The 22,349-nt window shown below is 35.6% G+C and overlaps 2 protein-coding genes across 4 annotated transcripts in view; one reads left to right on the top strand and one right to left on the bottom strand.

Moving 5' to 3' along the window:
• LOC106868683 (isocitrate dehydrogenase [NAD] subunit beta, mitochondrial) overlaps positions 1-12,452 on the top strand; it is a 24,509-nt gene extending 12,057 nt beyond the window's left edge. Inside the window, exons 6-10 of the mRNA XM_014914067.2 lie at positions 1,428-1,561; positions 4,749-4,851; positions 6,378-6,524; positions 9,140-9,295; positions 10,035-12,452. Coding sequence (XP_014769553.1) covers positions 1,428-1,561; positions 4,749-4,851; positions 6,378-6,524; positions 9,140-9,295; positions 10,035-10,112 — 618 coding nt within the window. The 3' untranslated portion in view covers positions 10,113-12,452. The remainder of the gene's footprint in view (positions 1-1,427; positions 1,562-4,748; positions 4,852-6,377; positions 6,525-9,139; positions 9,296-10,034) is intronic.
• Positions 11,091-22,349, bottom strand: part of LOC106868684 (ADP-ribosylation factor-like protein 3) — a 16,577-nt gene continuing 5,318 nt past the window's right edge. For 2 of the 3 annotated variants that reach the window (XM_014914069.2, XM_052977770.1), the window contains exons 3-6: positions 21,039-21,155; positions 17,188-17,238; positions 15,097-15,282; positions 11,920-13,060 (exon numbers count right to left, since the gene is read on the bottom strand). In XM_014914069.2, the coding sequence (XP_014769555.1) occupies positions 13,016-13,060; positions 15,097-15,282; positions 17,188-17,238; positions 21,039-21,155 (399 nt within the window). In that variant the 3' untranslated portion in view covers positions 11,920-13,015. Of the gene's footprint in view, positions 11,183-11,919; positions 13,061-15,096; positions 15,283-17,187; positions 17,239-21,038; positions 21,156-22,349 lie in introns of those variants that run through there. The other variant, XM_014914068.2, reaches the window with a different exon arrangement.

The raw sequence follows: 22,349 nt of genomic DNA, 5'->3' as shown, positions 1-22,349 counted from the left end.
ATCGTCGTTTAACGTCCACTTTCCATGGGTTGGACGATTTGACTGAGGACTGGTGGAACAGGAGGTGACACCAGGCTCCAATCTGATTTGGCAGAGTTTCTACAGCTGAATACCCCTCCTAACGCCAACCACTCTGAGAGTGAAGTGGGTGCTTTTACGTGCCACTGGCACGAGGGCCAGTCAGGCGGGTACTGGCAATGGCCACGCTCGAAGTGGTGTATTTTACGTGCCACCTGCACAGGAGCCAGTCCATCGGCACTGGCAATGATCTCGCTCAGATGTCTTACTGGCAAAGGCCATGCTCGAAATGGTGTATTACGTGTCACCTGCACAGGAGCCAGTCCATCGGCACTGGCAACGATCTCGCTCGATATATTTACCAAAATTACATAAAAATATCTTGAAATACTAAAGAGTAAATTTATTCAATAAAATTGCCATAGGTTTCAATCACGGCCTCCAGACGACTTCAGAATCTTCTACAACTCTTCTGGATGGTCTCCTTGTTTAAGTTGGTGAATGCTGCCATAATCCTTGCCTTCAGTTCATTTTTGGTGTTACAATGAGTTTTGTCGGTCTCTCACTCAACTGTGCCTCACACAATAATCAAGGAGGTTGTAGTGTGGGGAGTTAGGTGGGCAGATGTTAGGGGTGGGGTGTTCGCAGATATTGTCTGACAGCCATGACTGTGTTCTCTTCCTTGTGTAGCATGGTGCAGAGTCCTGTTATCAGCAGCCACCATCTTGACCCAGGGCAGCACTACCTCCTCCAGGCACTTGATGTTGGTCTCTGTGTTGAGTTTGAGGCCGTGTGAGAAAATGAATGGAGGCATAACATCACCATCACTAGTGATCACTCAAAACACCATGATGTTGACTGGATTTTTATCACTCTCAGTACATGTTTGTATTAGAGCTTCCAGTGTGAATGCCAAGCAGTACAGCATATCATTTCCAAATTTCTGGCTGAGTGAATTGCTATATATATATATATATAGTTGAAAAGTTAACGCTCATAATACATAGGCATTTGAATTAACTTTTTTACAGTCCAGCTGTCCTTTGACACGGAATTTCGTCTGTCTATAAACAAAAGCTCTGAATAGACTTATATAAGTGGATATGTATTATTTATAAATCAAATAATGTAAATAAGTCAAAACAAATTGTTGGCCATTTTGGTTTTTTTTATGATTTTTTTAATGTTATCTTATATTATTTAATATTTATAGTATAAAATGTTATAAATAAATTATCAGATTGTCAATTGAATCGCTCTGTTTAATTTATTGTTTATATATATATATATTAATAGTAAAAAAATTGCATTATTTAACAATAACAAATCTTTTAAGGGTATGACCTCAGACCAAGTTTGCTGCAATTTGAGTTTACATTTAATATTCTCTCCTTTTTTTTCCTGTGTAGAGTACCCATGGTGTTGTAGAGAGCTTGAAGATTATGACTCGTGATAATTCACGGAGGATTGCTAAATTTGCATTTGATTATGCTATTCGACATAACAGGAAGAAGGTCACTGCAGTCCATAAAGCAAATATCATGTAAGTTGATGTTACTCAAGCCATTTGCAAGCATAAAATCAGATGATATAACAATTTGTTTCTGTTTGTGACAATTACCACTGATATATTTTTAATTGGTAACCAGTTAATAAAAGTTAATCTAAAGCAAGCTAGTGAGTGTTCCTTCCTTGATGCACCTCAAGGTCCTGGGGGACACATCCTTTGTGCTCCCACCCACACCTTCCAGAACAAGTTGCACGTTTATTGCTGGTTGTACCAGCATTGGGCAGAGTCTGCAATATATTTTTTGAACAGACCCCTCTACCTAAGAAACAAAAACATCCCTTATCAACATGTGCAATGGATGATGCAGTATGGTTATTCTTTCAAACCCCGCTTCATATTGCAGTTTTAGTGGTCTTATTCACACCAGGCACCAAACTATTTGTATTGGACCTGCAATGTGTAATTAGAATGTTGCAGGAAAGAATTGCAAGATGATTCCACAAGCCAAGCCAACCAGCAAGAGACCTAGGGGTAGATCAAGAATGAGATGCTTGGATAATATCTATAGTCTCAGTTGGTCGTACTTAGAAATCCAGCCAGAAAGTGTTATGATGTTTGATTCTCAAGAGGTACCTGAGGATTCCACCCCAAAATCCCTCCTGGGAATAGTGAGTGGAAAAAATGGATGGATAGGTGGATAAAGCAAGCTAAAAATATTGTGATTTAGTGTCCTAGTTTGTGTTTGTCACTGCCTTAGTGAAACAGAGTTAGATTCTCCATTGACATTACAACTGTGCTTTTCTGAAAACTGTTGGAATAAAAAAAATCTCTTGCTTCAGAACTTTAAAAACAAGTAAGAGATTAGTGACAAGAAAATTACGAAAGAAAAAACAGATGTAAAAGAAAAGTATGAGGTCAAGTTGCATTGTGTTGGAAAGAATAGATTGTTTTTTTGATGATCATCATCATCGTTTAACGTCCGCCTTCCATGCTAGCATGGGTAGGATGATTTGACTAAGGACTGGTGAACTAGATGGCTACACCAGGCTCCTATCTAATTTGGCAGAGTTTCTATAGCTGGATGCCCTTTCTAACACCAACCACTCCAAGGGTGACAAGATTTCAGAACCAGAATCTGAACGGATAAATGCAATACAGGGCATCTTGTCCAAGATTGAAAATTTAATCAAAATCCTTATATTATTTATTTTAGTAGAGAAATGATGTGGTGTTGAGTAATTAAAGAGACATTAAGCTAAGTAAAATCATGGTTGCCCCTGCATACAGGCATGTCCTATGAATCCCTCTTCAGCAGAGGGATCCTAATCTTATTTCTTTATTGCCCACAAGGGGCTAAATATAGAGGGGACAAACAAGGACAGACAAAGGAATTAAGTTTATTACATCGACCCCAGTGTGGTACTTAATTTATTGACCCCAAAAGGATGAAAAGCAAAGTCGATCCCGGCAGAATTTGAACTCAGAACGTAACGGCAAACAAAATAAGCGTTTCGCCTGGCATGCTAACGTTTCTGCCAGCTCGCCGCCTTATCCTAATCTTGCAGACTTGTGAGTGCTGGTGCCACGTAAAAAGCACCCATGCCGGTGCTGTGTAAAAGCACCCAGTACACTCTGTAAAGAGGTTGGTATTAGGAAGGGCATCCAGCTGTAGAAATCATGCCAAAACAAACATAAAGCCTGGACAGCTCCTGTTAAACCACCCAGCCCATGCCAGCATGGAAAACAGACATCAATTAATAATACAGTGTTCCCGTAATTTATAGTGTCATACTTTATTCCAGTTGGCAGCAGCATTAACTTGTGTCCAAGTAGTTAATCTATAGTGAGTGACTGAGCCTCTTCGTCCTGGTGGGTGCTGGTGCCTGAGGTTCAGGCCAAGATCAGTATAGAAGAGATGGGGGCATTTATCACAAAATAGGGTTGGCAGGGGATAAGGAAGTGCAAATCATTCTTTGTGTCTTCAATGTTTGATCTCTGCATCTTGACATCTGTTATTTTCTATCTGGTTCATTCTCTCAACAATGACATGCCGCCACTTTGGGAAGTCCTTGGCAATTGTCTCCATGGTATTTGGGTCAATGGAGCAGTGGAGTAGAGTGGCCTCTAGCTGGTCTTGGAAACGGAATTTGGTAGCTCTGCCTGGTTTGGTGCCTGAGACCAACTCCTCAAATGGGAGTTGATGGGGGAGCTGTGTTTGAGGCATATTCCAGTATACTGTCATAGTAATGTATTTATATGCACAGAGTCATACATTTGACCCCTATAAAAATACTTTAAAATATCATTCAATAAGTGTATGATGAAACTTACTAAATTTATTTTTTCCACAAAATATATTTGTGAAATACAACTGTATCCTATATGCCAGCAAGTACATTAGGTATACTGATTTATTTATTTCATATCACAACTGGAGGACCATACAATGCAGGATATTTTTATTCAGAAGCATGTTTTCTCAGATACTTATATCTTTTGCCAGTATGCATTAGCAGAAGATAGATGCAACAATATTTTAAATAAATATTTGATTTTACCAAAATAAAAAAAAAAAATATAAATAATTGCATGCCAACATAGTAAAATTGATGTTACAAATGTTGTCTGAATTGTTTTTCATTTACTGTTGAAATAATTAATTTCTCTTACTTTAGATTATTGATCTATTGATTTTAAAGTATTTGTTTTTCAGAAGAACTAATGTCAAAAATATCTCTTCTGCTCTTGCTCATTATCTTACAGGTAATGATAAAGTATTATACACCAAATTGGTGGAGCAAATGCAGCTAACAAATTTATTTCTAAATTTTTTTTTTATTTTGTAATTTAGTCAAGAGAGGGGGTGGTGAGATAGTGCTCATGACTTTTGCAGTTATTCTTAGATGGAGAGACAGCATTCCCAATTTTTGCAGGCATTGTTCAGCTTGAGTACCTCTAGATCATTGTCTGCAAAGAGAATATGTACAGGAATGGAATTCCAGAATGACTGGAGATCTGGGGAGGAAGGATTGGGCGAAGCCTTGAGGCTGTGTAGCAATGAGTGGTAGGGAGATTAAAAAAACTGCTGATAATCAGAGAGGAAGATTCTTAACTTTACAAAAGTGGGAGCTAATTTGGTGAGTTGTCTTAATACTTATTTGAATTAATGTTTCTTTTCTTAAAAATAAAACTATAAATCTATAAATTGTGAATTTTTCAGGAAACTTGGTGATGGTCTATTTCTGCAGTGTTGCCATGAGGTAGCAGCAATGTATCCCAGAATTGAATTAGACACAATGATTGTTGACAACTGCTGCATGCAGGTAAGTTTTCGTTAACTTAATTTAAATGTTAATTTTGTTGTGTCTTGGAAGGGGGTGGGGGTGGAGAGAGTGCATTATGCTAACACTAAACATATGCACTGATTCTGTTTCATTTCTTTATTTGTCAGTTGCTTAACCAATTAACTAATCAGTTAATTAATTGTGCCTTTGATCCTTTCGGGGTTGGTAAAATAACTACCTGTTAAGCACTGGAGTTGATGTAATCAACTTAACCCCCTTCTCTGCAATTGCTGACCTTGTGAAACCAATTAATTAATCATTTGGTCAATCAATCAATCAGTTAGGTTTGTCAAATTCCTTTCTTTGTCATTCGCAACCTCATCAATGACGTGCTTTCTTCACTCCAAGTCTGAGGGCATGTTATTGATGAGGTTATGAATGGCAACAAAAGGACTTTGATAAACTTAGCTGATTGATTGATTGGCCGAGCAATTAATTAAACAGTCAATAAGTTAATGGGTTAAATAGTTAACCCATTGATAAATAAGAAATAAAGAAGCGAAATTGTACCAGTGTGTGTGTTAATTATTAGTATAGTGACATTTAATAGATGGAACAAAATATGTTTCAACACATGAGTTCACATCAAGAATCTTGGAAACCAAATACAAAAGCGAAATAAATGTTAATTGCTATAATTAAAGTAAATTCAGTCAGGTTGTTCAAAAGTGAAAAGGTAATTTTAACCCATTGCTTATATAACTTATGCTTGGTTACTTTCATGCCTTAGAAATAAATGCTATATATGTGCACCTGTATGGTGTGCATATTCATTCTCTTTGTTAACAATATTGTTTAATAAAGTTTTAACATCTCAAGATAAGAGAGCCTCTATATGGCTGCGCCAACTTTCTAGGAGTAGCAGCTAAATCTTCTAAACACATCCTACCATCTTAGAAGAGGAAGAAAATGTGGCTAATTCAACCCTATGTTGTTGGCACTCCGTCGCTTACGACGTCGAGCGTTCCAGTTGATGCGATCAACGGAACAGCCTGCTCGTGAAATTAACGTGCAAGTGGCTGAGCACTCCACAAACACGTGTACCCTTAACGTAGTTCTCGGGGATATTCAGCATGACACAGTGTGACAAGGCTGATCCTTTGAATTACAGGTACAACAGAAACAGGAAGAAAGAGTGAGGGAAAGTTGTGGTGGAAGAGTACAGCAGGGTTTGCCACCATCCCTTGCCGGAGCCTCATGGAGCTTTAGGTGTTTTCGCTCAATAAACACTCACAACGCCCGGTCTGGGAATCGAAACCACGATCCTACGACCACGAGTCTGCTGCCCTAACCACTGGGCCATTGCGCCTCCACAATTCAACCCTATACACAGTACTGTACCTGAAAGAGTTCACAGCTGGAACAGCTTCAATCATAGTTCTGTTTGATTACAATATGATTTGAGGTTAAGCAGCAACCATTATCTTTCATTTGAAAGAGAATTAATCAGTTTTTATTTCATTTGTTTTATACTTTTCATATATTGTCTTTACCTATATATACAGTTGGTGTCTAACCCTCATCAATTTGATGTTATGGTACTTCCCAACCTCTATGGCAATATTGTGGACAATTTAGCTGCTGGTCTTATTGGAGGTGCAGGTGTTGTACCTGGTGGCAGTTATAGCCATGAAGTTGCTGTTTTTGAGCCAGTAAGTGTTTATTACTTTTACACTTTCTTATAACTGCCTTTCTTACTCTGATCTTAGTTATGAAGATGACAAGTATTTGGTTAAGTTCATCAAAAGGTAGATAAAAGGATATGGTTTACAGCATGTGTAAGAGATAGTGGGAGGAGAGGCGGGAGTAAGTATTACATGATTACTGTATTTGATGGCATAAAACATGCACAAGCATATCAGATGCAGCCAATCTCAGCAGTACATATTTGGTAAGAAAAACGTTTTAGTGCATTAAATCTTATGGGAGGCCTAACTTTGCATATAGGACCTTTTTTTTCCTTCTTGAGACATTTTTTTGAAAAAAAATCTACGTCTTATATGCCATCAAATACAGTAAGTTTGAAACAAATCTATTTACTGAAGGTTTAAAGAAATATTAATGTGAATTCTATAATCCCTTCGTGTATAAACTTTTCATACCTGATCATCAGACACTGACGAAGCTGAAAAATAAAACAGCCACTTTATATGGTCTTAGTAATAGATTCTATCAGCAAACAGCTCAAAATTGTTTAATGTTCTTTTTTTTTACATCCAATAAATTGATTAGCAAATCTTTTTAGATTGAAGATTTAAGTCACAACTGTTGAGGACTACAAGTATCTTGTGTCACTCCTAGTGGAAACAAAAAACAGAAAAACGAAAAATATCAAGGCATAACAAGCCCTCCTGACATGTATATGAAGAAAACAGTTGCAGCATGAAATCTATTACAAATCTCAGCAACAGACATTTTACTGTGTCTGAAGCATCAACACTTAAAAGAAGGAATCTTTTATTTTAACAGGATCACTTCTTTTAATGAATCTGCTGTTAAGTAGAAGAACTAAAAAGGAAACTACTATTTACTCTAAAGAAACCAGCTGAATACTTGACACATGATAACCAACCACAACTGGAACAGCAGATGTGGGTTAAATCATGGGACTACTGTTCGGCTACTGTTTTCTTTGTAAATCTAAAATTACATTGGAAGATATTTTACAAAGTAAAGGAGGCTGTACATGTAACATGTGTACAATCTCATCAGCTTTGTTTGACTCTAGTTTAATTAGTCTTAAATAATTTGTAAGGCCACTTAATGTGAGATCTGTTTTGCTGTCAGACAGGGTTAGTTATCAATCTCTGTTATTAACAAGAATAACTGTACAATCAGTAATCATCATCACCATCATCAGTTTCAATGTCCACTTTTCCATGCTTTCATGGGTTGGACAGAATTTATGAAAGTAAATTTTCTATGGCCAGATGCCCTTCCTGTTACCAATCCTCACCTACTTCCAAGTAAGTTAATATTTCCCTCATGACAAAAAATGTTTGCCTGCAAGATTGGAACTGCAGTTTTGATATTGCAGCCATCTTTGTCAACCATTGCATTTATCAGATCTCATTGTCCTCTCATATTGTCTTATTTTCCTTCACTCTTCCCATTCAATAACTTTTTTTTGAATTTAACTACAAAAAAAAAAACATGACACCTGGGTACAATTTAAATGTGTATTTTGAATTTAACTATAAAAAACATGACACTTGGGTACAATTTAAATGTGTATTTTGAATTTAACTATAAAAAACATGACACCTGGGTACAATTTAAATGTTGTGTAAATTCGATCATAAAAAGAATTCTGATCACACACCATCATTCATTGTTTTAGCATCCACATTTCTATGCTTGCGTGGACTGGATGGAATTTATTGAGCCAGATTTTCTGTCTGGATGCTCTTCCTGTCACCAGCCCTTACATGTTTCTAAACAAGGTGATATTTCCCCATGGCCAGACATGTTTTTCATGGATGATTAGAAGTGAATGATATTCATTTACAACAATCATGTGATATCAAGAGGCACAAACGTACACTTTCAGACGCATGCATATACATGTGTGTATGTGTGTGTATATATATGTGTGTATATATATATGTGTGTGTGTGTATGTGTATGTATATATATATGTGTGTGTGTGTGTGTATATATATATATATTGTATATATATGTGTGTATATATATATATATATTGTGTATATATGTGTGTATATATGTGTGTATATATGTGTGTGTATATATGTGTGTATACATATGTGTGTATATATATATATATTGTGTATATATGTGTGTATATATGTGTGTGTATATATGTGTATACATATGTGTGTATATATATATATGTGTGTGTGTATATATATATATATGCCGGTGTTAAAACGTGGGTAGCTGATGAAGTAGAATGTTCTCTATGTGGCTCGTGTGTTCTCGTCTACGTTTGTTTGCAATGTCCTGTACCCAGATATGCACCTATACATACAGGTGGATGTCGGTATGCACATACCTGTACGTATATATGCATATACTCATTTACTATTTGTTTATATATATATATATATATATATATATATATATATATATATATATATATATATATATATATATGACAAAATTCTATCAGCCTACTAATCTACTCATAAGGCTTTGGTTGGCCTGGGAAGGTGCCATGCAATGGGACTGAACCAGAAACCCTGTGCCTATTGTTTAATATATGTTTACCATAACTATGTAAATATAAATACTTTTTTTTATTTGCTAGGGTGCTCGTCATCCATATGCTGAGGCATTTGGTAAGAATATAGCCAACCCAACTGCTATCTTACGAGCTGCTTGTAAGATGCTTCAACATATACACCTGGATTACCATGCTGATATGATATCAAAAGCTCTCTATAAAGTCATTGAAGAGGGCAAGGTCAGTCTCTTTATAACTTCTTTGTGGAAGGGAAAGTAGAGCTTAGGTGCTAAAGGAGTGATGTTGTGTCATTCGTTTATCAATCTATCCACTTACCTTACAAATACTGGAATTTCTGTCTTTGTTATTTTCTACAACCTAATGATAAAGCTAGTTTTCTCACCAACGATATCTAGGTCACTGGTTGGGTATAATTGTAGAAATAATATTCAAGTGTTGTGTATGTAATGAGCATTATAAATTTATATGTATTAGGCTTTAGTGGCTTTATATGGGTGTATGTGTCTGTTGCTTGTTTCTGTAGAATTTTATATTTATGTTTATTGTTACTCTAGCCAAGACAATGACATCTTTTTGTATGTCAGAATACATTATCCAATGAATTCTTCTTTATTGAAAATTGTAGTGTCATTTGAGTGAATTATGGCTGCTTTTTTGGCAGGCCAAGCAACCACATAGTCCCCTTTATTAGCTCATTTATCATGTTTCAGTTCAGCTGTTGTCAGTAACATGGAATGAAAAAAGTTTCATTGCTTGTGACTATAAGAATGCATATATGAAGATTTCACTGTTAGTCATTTCTATAGAAGTAACTCGGTTAAGTATACAGCAAAGGCTTTAATGCTTCCTAAAAAAAGTTTGTCAAGTTAGTAGTTTTTGCTGTTAATGTATTAGGTAATGATATGAACTTTTTGTTGTTCTTTTGGATGCTTGCTTAGTCCAATATTTTCTGTTGCAGGTTCGAACTCCTGACATGGGTGGCTACTCTTCAACAACTGATCTCACATTGGCAGTCATCGACAACTTAAATCTATGATAATAGGTATTACTGTATCTAACATCTTTGCTTCTGTTTCATTGTGTGGCCTTGCGCCAATGTTAGAAATCAATGTTAGGCTTAATTTATACATGCAAGTTTTAAAGAACAAGATGAATGAGAATATTCTCTTCCAGTTTTATACCAGTATGTTCTGTTACAAAATAATTTGTGAACCATTAAATCATTAAATTGTTAATATTATGCTTAAGAAGAAAGCAGTGAGTTGGCAGAATCGTTAACATGCCGGGCAAAATGCTTACCAGCATTTCATCCATCATTACATTCTGAGTTCAAATTCCGCCGAGGTCGACTTTGCCTTTCATCCTTTCAAGGTTGATAAAATAAAGTACCAATTGAGCACTGGGGTCGATGTAATTGACTTACCCCCTCCCCCAAAATGACTAGCCTTGTGTCAAAATTTAAAACCAATATACTTAATAAGGGTAGTGGATTTGCTCACAGATTCATTAGAGGCTGAGCAAAATGCCTGTTGGTATTTAGTTACAGCCCTTTGTGTTCAGAATTCAAATCCTGTTGAAGTCAACATGCCTTTCATCATTTTGGGGCTGATACAATAAAGCACCAGTCAAGTACTGGAGTCAATATAATTGATCATACATGCCATCAAAATGTGTGGCCTTGTGCCAATATTAGGCTTAATTTATACATGCAAGTGTTAAAGAACAAGATGAATGAGAATATTCTCTTCCAGTTTTATACCAGTATGTTCTGTTTATTGTATACAAATCATTAAACTGTAACAGGATTGTCTTAAAAGATGTTACTTCAAATCAAAATCTGTAGTAATTGTAGCTCCTCATTCTACTGGATTTGTGCCTCAGTTACCATCCTATTTAAAGGACCAGTTGTGTGTATATTTCATTCTATAGCTTTCTTCACAGGAATAGAGGATCTAGCAGTCAGAAATACTCAGTGTGCAAAGACTGCTCCATTATTTCCATTTATAGTCAGGTAGAAATTGTTATTATTTCTGTTTCATTATGAAGTTCAATTTTCAGGAAGGGATTCAATTAAAATTCATCTTTACTGCTCTTAGATTAACACACCTAGGGTAAACAATATGCTTTGAGAAAAATTAATAAACGAACAGAATATTTACATTTAAAACTAGAATTCATAGATTTTTTTTTTTCCTTTCCATTGTTGAAAACTTGTAATGCTTAGAAAGAACTTAGTAATAATTTCATGTCTTGGTGTCAGTCTATTGTAAATACACTCTAGTTTTCAGTGGAAATTAAGTTTGGTTTGTTCAGTAACAACTCAGGGATTTCATTGAGTAGAATGTTTTTAGGCTGACATGATAGAATGTCTACAGTTATTGAGACACCAATCTGGCAACATAACAGACAATTCTCCATCACTGTCTTTTCTGGTTGTTACCTTATAGCAAATAATGAATGCATTTGGTATACAACACATATCATTTAGTCATGCCGTTTAGAAATTTAGGTTTAAAACTCATATTACTGAGAAAATTATCAGGAATTACATGATGGCAATTTCTACCTTTATTGCAGTCATTGTCAGATTTGATGTAGAATGAGGGACCATATAGTTTTAAAAACTAAACAAGAAAATGAGAGACTTGATCAGGTTTATATGAAATTTATGATAAAAGATGTATTTGGTTTAAGAAATTATCTTCATATTTTTTCTTTTTATAATTCTTCCACCAGAGTCATGCAGATGTAGTACAACTACAATTGCTTCAACTAATGAATTACAAGCTTTTTGTTACAAATTTAAAGTTCAGTCCATGTTAAAGCATTTATATACAGATGTGCTAAAAAACATATGGTCTTTGTGGTTTGTCACTAAGTTATGTAAAAACAATTTTAAAAATCTAACAACAATGACTTTAATATAGTAAAGTGTACAAATTTTATTAGTGGTTAGTTTCACATGACTTTCCTGATTAATGAAACTACACGAATAGTAAACAACATAAATGTCAGCTATTATTATCTTTCCTTCAACAGTTTTAACCATATGAGTCATTTAGAGAATCATATCAATATCTCACTGTTGAATATTTTCTTTTTTCTTAAAATAATTTCAAATATAAACTTTCACAAAGATGAAAAATAAATGTCTTGACTTGCTGTTTTTTGTTAAAAGATTTTTTATTTAATATTTATTTACAATAAAACAAGAGGATTATTTCATACTAAACAATGTTTTTTCTCATAGAAACTAGATCTTTTATGTGTGAAATGATGAAAAGATCCCAAAAGATTTAGAAATCAATGTATAAAATTTGAATTCTTATTTAATACAATATGAAATGTTTGTAAATAAATGCATTAACAAATCCCAGCTTTACATGTATCTTCTTTTTCTTTTTAAATTATAATTCAAATATTAAGCTAAATGAATTATTTTGCAATAAAAAAACAAAGATATTTTTATTAGAAGACAGGCATTCTGAGACTAACAGAAACTTATACATTTCAATAAAACCAAGACAAATTATTTTTAGCTGAGCTTGGTATTTTGTATGACAAAATATTATTAGTGGTCCACTGTTAGTTCAACACATATTTAGTATCACAAGATGTCAACTGTAATACTGAAGTACATGCAATCTAATTTCAGATTTGGTATTTTAAGATAATGCACTTTATTCATTCAAATCAAACTAATCCACAGATCACAATAACTATAATAGTTGGCAATTATCTGCGGAGCAAAAAAGGCAATATTGTACAAACTTTATCATTAATGATGTGTACGTGGTTACAAGTCCATAGATTGTGAGGTCTGTAAAATGACTGACATTTTACAATGGTACAAAAAAAAAAAAAAAGACAGCATCAATATTTCTCATGTTTGGTGTACTTACTCGATTAGTGAATACATATATAATACACTCTTTGGTTTTATTTCCTTTTCGGTAAATTTTTCAACATCCATGATACACCAACCTGAAAAAGAAAACAGATCACAGCATGAATATAATGTCAACTTAAATTTCTAAATGAATGGTTAAGAAGTTCGCTTCCCAACTACATGTTTTCGAGTTCAGTTCCACTGCATGACACCTTGGGAAGTGTCTTCTATTATAGCCCCAGGCCAGTTAAAAGTCTTGTGAGTGGATTTTGTTGACAAAACCTGAAAGTGCATTGTAGATATGATGTGTTCAGTAAAGGAAGAGAATAGTCAACATTTTACAAATCTGTCATAAAAGCTGTTTAAAGTTTGTTTCAAGGTTTTTTTTGTTAAGTTACTAATTGGAATATGTATGTAAGTGAACTATTGTTGTCTAATAAGCGTTGATATATTGAAAGAAGACAATTGTAATTTTTTATTATATCTTTTTGATTCATAGCTAGCTTATAAATATGACTGTAAAATGTTTTGGTTATATTGGAGATATTAATTTCATAACAAAGAAAAGAAAGAGGAAAAGAAAACAGTATAAATGTCCATCACATGTCTATACCAAACAAATTTAATTATCAGACAACTTTTGTCTCTACAACACTTGGAATCCTTTGAGCCCATCTCTTGCTTGCTTACTACCAACCTTCCATGTGAAAGAGTGTGAATTAAGCTCTAACTTTTTTTTTTTTTTGCATGGATAAAAATGAGGTTTCAGATATATCGTTAAGACGAAAAAGCAATTTTTGAAAATTTGTTGAATATTCCCTTCTACTGAATGCTTCATATATATATATATATATATATATATAATGGAGTGGAGGTGGGGGAGTCCATGTTTGTGTAAGTGAGTTAATGTTGACCTTCATCTTCACATTTTTGCCAGTTGTAAATAATGGCCTTCCAAGCAAACAATATCATTTGCTTGCAGTTTACTGTGGAACCACACTCAGGTTTCTTGACATGGCACATAATCTTTGTAAAAGAAAGGTCTCATTCAACTGGTGTCATTTGTTTCCAGATCTTTGCATAACCACATCCAAGTTGTTTGACAGATTGAAGGGCATTAGTGTTCGGAAGGGAACCAGCCATAGAAAATTCTGCTCCAACTTAGTCTTGTCTGACCCATGCAGGTCTTTATTGTTTTAAAGTCTTTCCATGCTTGCATAATAATGAAGAAAATATATCATCTCACCCAAGTTATTAACATAAAAATAAGTACAAAACAGTAAGAGAAAGAAATATAATGGTTAGGAAACCAATGATATTAAAGTGTTAAAGAATGAAATAAGAAATAAAGAAGCATCAAAATAATCACTCAAACTGTTAGATCATATTGGGTTGGTGCACAATTATTGCAGCTTTTTCTCAACAAATTTTATCCAACAAAAACAATAACAATATTTTAAAAAAAACTTCTTTAAATGACAGTCTGACCGTCTGCCAAGCAAGTGGGAAGCAGTAATTGAAGTAGATGGTGAATATGCTCTGGAATAATCATTTAAAGATGTTTTTGTTACATGTTGTTATTATTTTTGTTGAAAAAAAAGCTGCAATAATTATGCACCAACTCAATAATTTAAACAAAAATGAGTGGCCATACAACATAAATTCTTGATTTCTTAAAATCATCTCCACCTCTAGAGCATGTATCATAAATGGCAAATGAGATCAGGCCACGCCACTTGACAAGGGGATATAATCTCAAGATTCAAGTATTCTTCAAAACTAACATGCCATTAAGGAAGACAGGCTTTATTGTTTGGGGATAAGAGGACAGTTGTGGACGCGTTTCTAGATCAACAGCTGTTGTCAGCATGATAATTGTCTGACATTATCTCCAGTAGCCATGGGACTTAAAATTTATACAAAATAGAGTATAACATTTATGGCTTACACAACTGTCTAAAATAAAAACAAAAAACTGGAAGGACACATTGGATATTGTAGCCCTAAAAACATTACATCTGAAATTAGGATGGGAAGGTCATGACTAGAACATCTTTGCAGGTTCTGAATTAACTGGGGACAAACCAAAACACCTAAACAAACACAGTATTTCTAAGTAACTAGAACTTACATCAATTCCCTCTCCAATCATTGCAGAACAAGGACAGATTTGCCATTTGCGATCTCGAAGAGAATGTAAATTGAGACCTTCCGCTATTTGTGAGGCATCTGCTGCAGACATAAGATCTTGCTTGTTGGCAAACACTAACAGTGGCACACCATTCAACTTTTCCTCCTCCATTAATTCAAGCAGCTCCTGTAAGAAATATAATATTTTATGATTTCACTTAGGTATTGTTGTTAGAACTCAGTATACATCTGCTTTAGAGTAAAGCATTAGGCAGGTACAGAGCATAATGTGAATAACTGAATGAAAATGAAACAAGTTATGTAAATGACTTCATTAACTTTAAAGTTTACACACACACACATATATAGTTCAAATTTACAGAAAACAAAAGACAAAGAAGAAACAAGCAGGTGTATTAGTTTGGTGCTTGGGAAGAATGGAAACGTCTTTGATATCATGAGCCTATGCTCTTCCACAGAAAGGATTAAGAAGGAAAAAAAAAAAGAGAGAATGAAAAAAATGTATACAGATTAATGGTTTAACATGATTGGTGGCAGCAGCACCACTCCTGTCTGAGTTTGGTTCTTCTGGTGCCCCCATGATGCTTAAACCTGATATGGCTCAGAAGGTCAAGTTGGAAATGGAACAGCCCCAGGCATTTATCACATGGCAGGGCAGGTGGTGGTCTAGGCTGAAGTTGCTGGGTCTTGAGTTACATTCTTTCTGCTTCTTCAGTCTTTCAACTCTCCTCGAAAGTGGAACAGTCGAAATGATTTGCTCTTCGCCATGGTTTGATCAAAAAGTATTAGGACTGTTACTATGGTAACAGAGCTAAAGTATGCAGAGTGAAGCCACTTGGCACAGATTAAACTTTAATTCTGTTGTGCATGCACACTAAGTTATTATGTTCTCACTCACTTCTACTCTTTATAGCAGTGCTTGGAAGTAATGTGTGTAGAGAGTGGTTGTCTCAAAAAGAAGATCAGGTTTCACCTGTGCAGAATCTCCTTGATAGTGTTAAGTGTTTGAAAACAGTCATAATCGTAAGTCTATGGCTATAACCTTGAAACCAAAGATCAGTCTTCACAGTGGAAGACTCTCAGCAAAATTTCAAGACTTCAAGGAAATCAAAGAGAATACAACAATACAGCTACTCACTGTTCCAAAAAAGGAATTCTAAGAGTGCTTTCATCAATGGATACAACTCTGGATAAAGTGTGTGACTTCAGAAGGGGATTACTTGGAAGGAGAGTAAATGCCGAATTGTGCTGTAGTTCTCTTTTTATAGTGCTAGTCCTCATACATTTTGATCAAACCTCGTATACATACACTCACACATATACATAAACATTAAAAGACTAGTGTGCTTTTAAAATTGCAAACATACACATCACATTAGTTATGCCTAGAAATAATTCAGCCATGGTTAAGGTTTTTCCATGAAAAATAAACTAAAGCATTTTCAATGTGGTGAAGGCACAGAGATGCCTTTATGGTTAAGCTCATTTTGCAACCATGAGGTTTTGAGTTCAGTCCCATTTCATGGCAACTTGGACAAGTGTCTTCTACTCAAGTCCCAGGCTGACCAATACTTTCTGAGTGAATTTGATAGATGGAATCTGTGTGGAAGCCCATTGTATGTTGTTAGGTGTGTGTGTCTTTGTAATTGCGTTTGTTCCTACTATCATGCTTGAGAACCAGTGTTGGTTTGTTTACATCCTCATAAGTGAGTGGTTTGGCAAATAGAATAAGTACAAGATTCTTCTGGTACTAATAAAATAAGTACCAGATTCTTCTTCAGATTTAGAAAATGCACCAGAGACGGTCACAATTGGAATGGCTTTGGTATTAAGTTTGCTAGATCAGAGCTGACTTTGAGACTAAACAACACAAATTATTGCAACTATGTGCAGTAATTTGTACCGTTACATCTATGAAATTACTTGATTAGTTAAAAATGGAAGAAAAATTTCTCCAACTTACACTCTAGACTAGATAAAGGATACACTATGCCTGATAAAAAGATGAAATGCCAATGATGGAAAGATGTCAAAATATTGATGTGAATGTATTGTTGATATTTTAACTTACCTCACCAGTTTCTTCAAAACGTTTTTTGTCTGAACTATCAATAACATATATCTGAAAGAGAAAAAATGTGTGAAATATTTATTTGTTACAGTGTTGAGTGAATAAATTAAAAATTTTTTCTTGGCATATCAAATCTTTAATCTGATTAAACTATCTAACTGATAGACAAAAAAAAAAGCTCACCTTTTGCTTCTTCTCAAAAGCTCACTTTTCTCCTCTCCTCAAAAGTGGAACAGTCAAAATGAATTGCTCTTCGCCAAGGTCTGATCAAAAAGTATCAGGACTGTTACTATGGTAACAGAGATGAAGTACGCAGAGTGAAACCGCTTGGTACAGATTGAATGAGTGTGTTGTCTGTGACTCTGTCTTTTATACAACGAATACAACTGCTTCTGTTTCTTAGAACTAGCTAACTCCAACCCGACCCACCTATTTCTTCTCATTTCATCACCAATAGTATTTCACTTAACCATACCCGTCACTATTCACTATGCTCATTTCTTCATTTCCACAACATCTTTGGGAATTCCTTTCTTATCCATATTTCTCCCCACAGACATCAACTTTCAGATGTTCAAAGTGACATCAACCCTAGCAATCTCATAAGTTTCAGACAACCTGCAAAAGCCATGGACATAGTTCCTTCTTCCTGTCTAAATTATTATTGTTGTTATCATTACTGCTGCCACCACCACCTTCATTTTACAAACAAGAAAGTAAATTTTGAATGCAGTATAGCTGTGAAAACAGCAGAAAGATTGGGTATTTTACTCTTATAAGACAGAAAAAATTATCAGCATACAGTTATGGGATTCGAACCCATCCCCCTCAGATACCAGCTGAGTACTCTGTCATTAAGCTAAACAGCCCACTGACAACAATCACTGTCAAATTAAACGCTAAACAATAATAGCTATAAGGGTAAAATGCCCAATCTTTCTGCTGTTTTCATAGCTATACTGCGTTCAAAATTTACTTTTTCATCTGTAAAATACAAAACACATTCGATACTTCCAAAGTTTGTTTACAAAATTTTGTTACCACCTTCATTGTTTTACAGCCACTTCCCATGCCTGCATTGGTTGGAAGTGTCATCTTGGTCTAGTCACTTATTGGAATTTACTACCGTCTAAGACATCTTGCTCATACATTTCATTTTTGGCATAGTTTCTGTAGCTGGGTGCTCTTCCCATTACAAATCACTTCAGAGTGTTTTCGGTGCATTTTATTTTAACACCAGCACTAGAGAGGTTGTCATGCTCTGAGTGAGACCACACAGTCCTCTTGACTCTACATTTATCTTTGCTTATTTGTCAACTACCTTACAAAGTGTATCAGGAGCAGTTTACTGTGATACCAGCACTAATGAGTTTGCATTGAATCATGTAAATTTAGGAATAACATGTCCAAGAAGGTGAACAGAAGAGAGTGGTGTGGTGAAAGAAAGTTCAGGAAAGGTGGGTATAGGCTGCAAGAGAGACTGTGGGATAGGCTTATAAGAAAATTCTTTACAAAAGCAGTAGATGGTAGAATTAGAGGGAAGCCAGACAAAATAGCTAAAATCTTGTGATATTTAGTTATGCCTCTTTATGCTAGGCATTCAAAACCTGTTCTAGGCAACTTTCCTTTCCCTTCTTCTAAACCCAATAAAATAAATACATGTTAGGCATTAGTGACTGATTTAATCACCTGTACCCTCCCTTAAAATTTATGGGCTTGTGCTATATTAGAAATCATTACTTTTACTAATTATTTGATGGTCCCATGGTGAGATGGAAACTCCTTACAACACTAAATTTTCAAAGGTTGTTATAAATTGGTAACACTTCATATTATTAAAAGCCTTCAGCAGAGATATCAACAATACATCTCCATGTACTCTTCTCTTAAAAATTACAAGCATCATACCTACACAACACAATTTCTATGTACCAATGAAGGTGCCTCTACATGGATTTTAACCAACTAGAAACGATAGCTAAATGCCCCATATCTCTACCATCTTCAAACCAATAGTGTTCTTAGATACAATATATCTGGGAAAAGAGATAGGCTAATCATAGCTGCAATACTTTTTGATCATTTGCTTGATAAGAACTGACTTGGTATAAATCAACAACCATTTTCTTCCACAAGAAATGGCAGAATCGACAGAGCCAAAAGTAAATACTTGGCAGTATTTATATACTTTTACAATCAGAGTTCAAATTTCATTGGGTTGATTTTTATCACCATGAATTGGATGGATCTTTAACACAATGCCTTTCTACTTGTTGTAATCCCTTCTTCAGTTTCAACATTCTAAAATTAGTTTTCACCACTTCCTCCCATGCCTTCTTCATCCCTCCTCTTTCACAGGATCCTTTTACTTTGCACTTCTTTACCAAACTACCACCATTCATATGTATCATATATTCATAGCTGTGCAGCCTCCCCTGATGCACACTGCATCAGATTCCTCGGATGCACAATTTTTCTTTCAGCTCATTTGTGTTCAATCAACTATCTACATTATCATTACATAACCAGCAGACAATGCTTCCTTCATTTCTTTCCAGTTTTCACATTAAATTCCCATGCTTCACTACCAAGCAATATTACACTTTGTACATAAATATCATAAATCTGACCTTCACTCTAAGACAGAATCACTTTTTCCTTACATGCTTATAGAATGTAACCAAGATAACTCTATAAAAGATGGACACAAATGGGGGCCAATATTAACACAGAGATAGACTCAGATTAAGGTTGATGTTTAATAAAAGTCATAAGAGGTAACTAGAAAGGTTGGTGATCGAAAAGGCATACAAGTGTTGACCTCAGAAAAGATCCAATTCATCCCACTATGGAAAAGCAGACATAAAAACACTGATTTTAATCAACTTTGAAAAGGATAGCATTTTAAATATTCAAATAGGTGCAACTATGGCTGTGAGGTTAAGAAGCTTGCTTTGCAGTCCTGTGGTTTCAGGTTCAGTCCCAATGTGACATCTTGGGCAAGTATCTTCTACAATAGCCCTAGGCTGAATACAACCGTTTGAGTGAATTTGGTAAACAAATTCCGTGGAAGCCTGCTGTGCATGCCTGAGTCTATATATTTGTGTATGTGTGGCCCCCATCCTCACTGCCAAACTACCCCAGTCCAATGACTGAAACAAGTAAAAGATAAAAGGTAAAAATATTTTTTAAATATTTAACGTCCATTTTCCATGTTGGCATGAGTTGGATAGTTTCACAGGAGCTGACCAGCTGAAGAGCTGCCCAGGATCCATGTCTGTTTTGGCATGGTCTCTACAGTTAGATACCCATCCTAATGCCAACCATTGTACTGACTGCTATTACATAGCACCGGCACAGATGTGCTTACATGGTACCAGTATAGGTGCTTTTTACATAGCACCAGCACACACAAACCCATAAGCTTAGGAATATTCAGCTGGAGAGGGATGCAGGAGACAAGCCTGTATGCAAGGACAACCATGCTTTTACTTGGCTTGGTGTATTTTCTCAAGCACAGTGAACTGCCAGGAGTCTAGGTCTTCTGTCATCCCCTCTGTAAGTCCAAATGTCTGTAGATCCTTTCTCACCACTTCATCCCATGTCTTCCTGGGTCCACACCTTCCACATGTTCTCTCTACAATTAGAGACAGGCACCTCTTGATGCAACTGTCTTCATTCAAACACATTACATGACTAGCACAGTCTTCTCCCTTGCACACTACATCTGATACCTTGTATACCCAGTTTTCCTCTCAAATCACTTACACTCTGTCATATATACACACTGACATTACCCATCCATGAATATTTTACAAATATAAGAAAATAAGACAAAAATAAAAAAATACCAAGAAATCTGTATTTTCAAAATAGTTCTTCCAGTATGGACGAATCTTTCGCTGCCCACCAATGTCCCAGACATTCAAGCGGAAACCTCCTGATTGCACGGTTTTTATATTAAAGCCCTTTAGGAAAATAAGTAAAACAAAGATTTATTAGAAACCATAAGAATGAAAAAAAAAAAAAAAAACCATCAACATTAATTATGGTAAATTTCAAATGAGAGAGACATAGCAGAACATTTACTTTTCACTCACTACTATGCAAACATATTTCAACAGAAAATATACAGCCATAAGATAACCATAAAATATATCTCGTTTTACATATATCATCATCATCATCATCATTTACTGTCTGTTGTCCATGTTGGCATGGGTTGGATGGTTTGAACAGGGGTAGCAAGCTGAAAGGCTGCACCAGACTCCAGTCTGATTTGGCATGGTTTCTATGGCTGGATGCCCTTCCTAACACCAACCACTCCAAGAGTGTAATGGGTGCTTTTTACATGCCTCTGGCAAGGGTGCCATTTGCATGACAGTTATCTTCCACAACTGCAATTTTACTTGGCTTGATGGGTCTTCTTCGCAAACATGACATAATGCCAAAGGTCTCAGTCATTGCCTCTGTGAGGTCCAACACTCAAAAGGAGCTTTTCAACATGCCACCAGCATCAGCCACTTTGCCTCCATGTGGCCCAATGCTCAAAAGGTGCTTTTTATGCTCCAGTTACGTGACACCAGCATCAGCCATGACTATGATTTCACTTGGTTTGACAGGTCTTCTCAAGTACAGCACATTGCCAAAGGTCTCAGTCACTAGTCATTGCCTCTATGAGGCTCAAAGTTTGAAGATCATGCTTCACCACTTTGTCCCATGTCTTCCTGGGTCTACCTCTACCAAAGATTCCCTCCACAGTTAGAGATCGGCACTTCTTTACACAGCTGTCCATGTCCATATGCATCACATGATCATACCAGCACAGTTGTCTCTTTTACATACCGCATCTGATACCTCTTATGCCCAACTTTTCTCTCAAGATGCCTACACTATGTTGAACATGCACACTGACATTGTACATGCAGTGAAGCATACTGGCTTCATTTCTTTTAAGCCTATGCATGTCCTCGGTTGTCACAGCCCATGTTTCACTGCTGTGTAGCATAGCTGTTCGCACACAAGTATCATACAATCTGCCTTTCACTCTGAAAGAGAGGCCCTTTGTTATCAGCAGAGGTAAGAGCTCTCTGAATTTTCCCCATCCTATTCTTAGTCTCACAGCTGCACTCTTGGAGCATCCACCTCTGTTACTAATATAT

The sequence above is a fragment of the Octopus bimaculoides genome, chromosome 2 (genome assembly GCF_001194135.2).
Source record: "Octopus bimaculoides isolate UCB-OBI-ISO-001 chromosome 2, ASM119413v2, whole genome shotgun sequence".
Lineage (NCBI taxonomy): Eukaryota > Metazoa > Mollusca > Cephalopoda > Octopoda > Octopodidae > Octopus > Octopus bimaculoides.
Note: the sequence above shows the minus strand (reverse complement) of the source record. Positions and strands in the feature narration are given on the sequence as shown.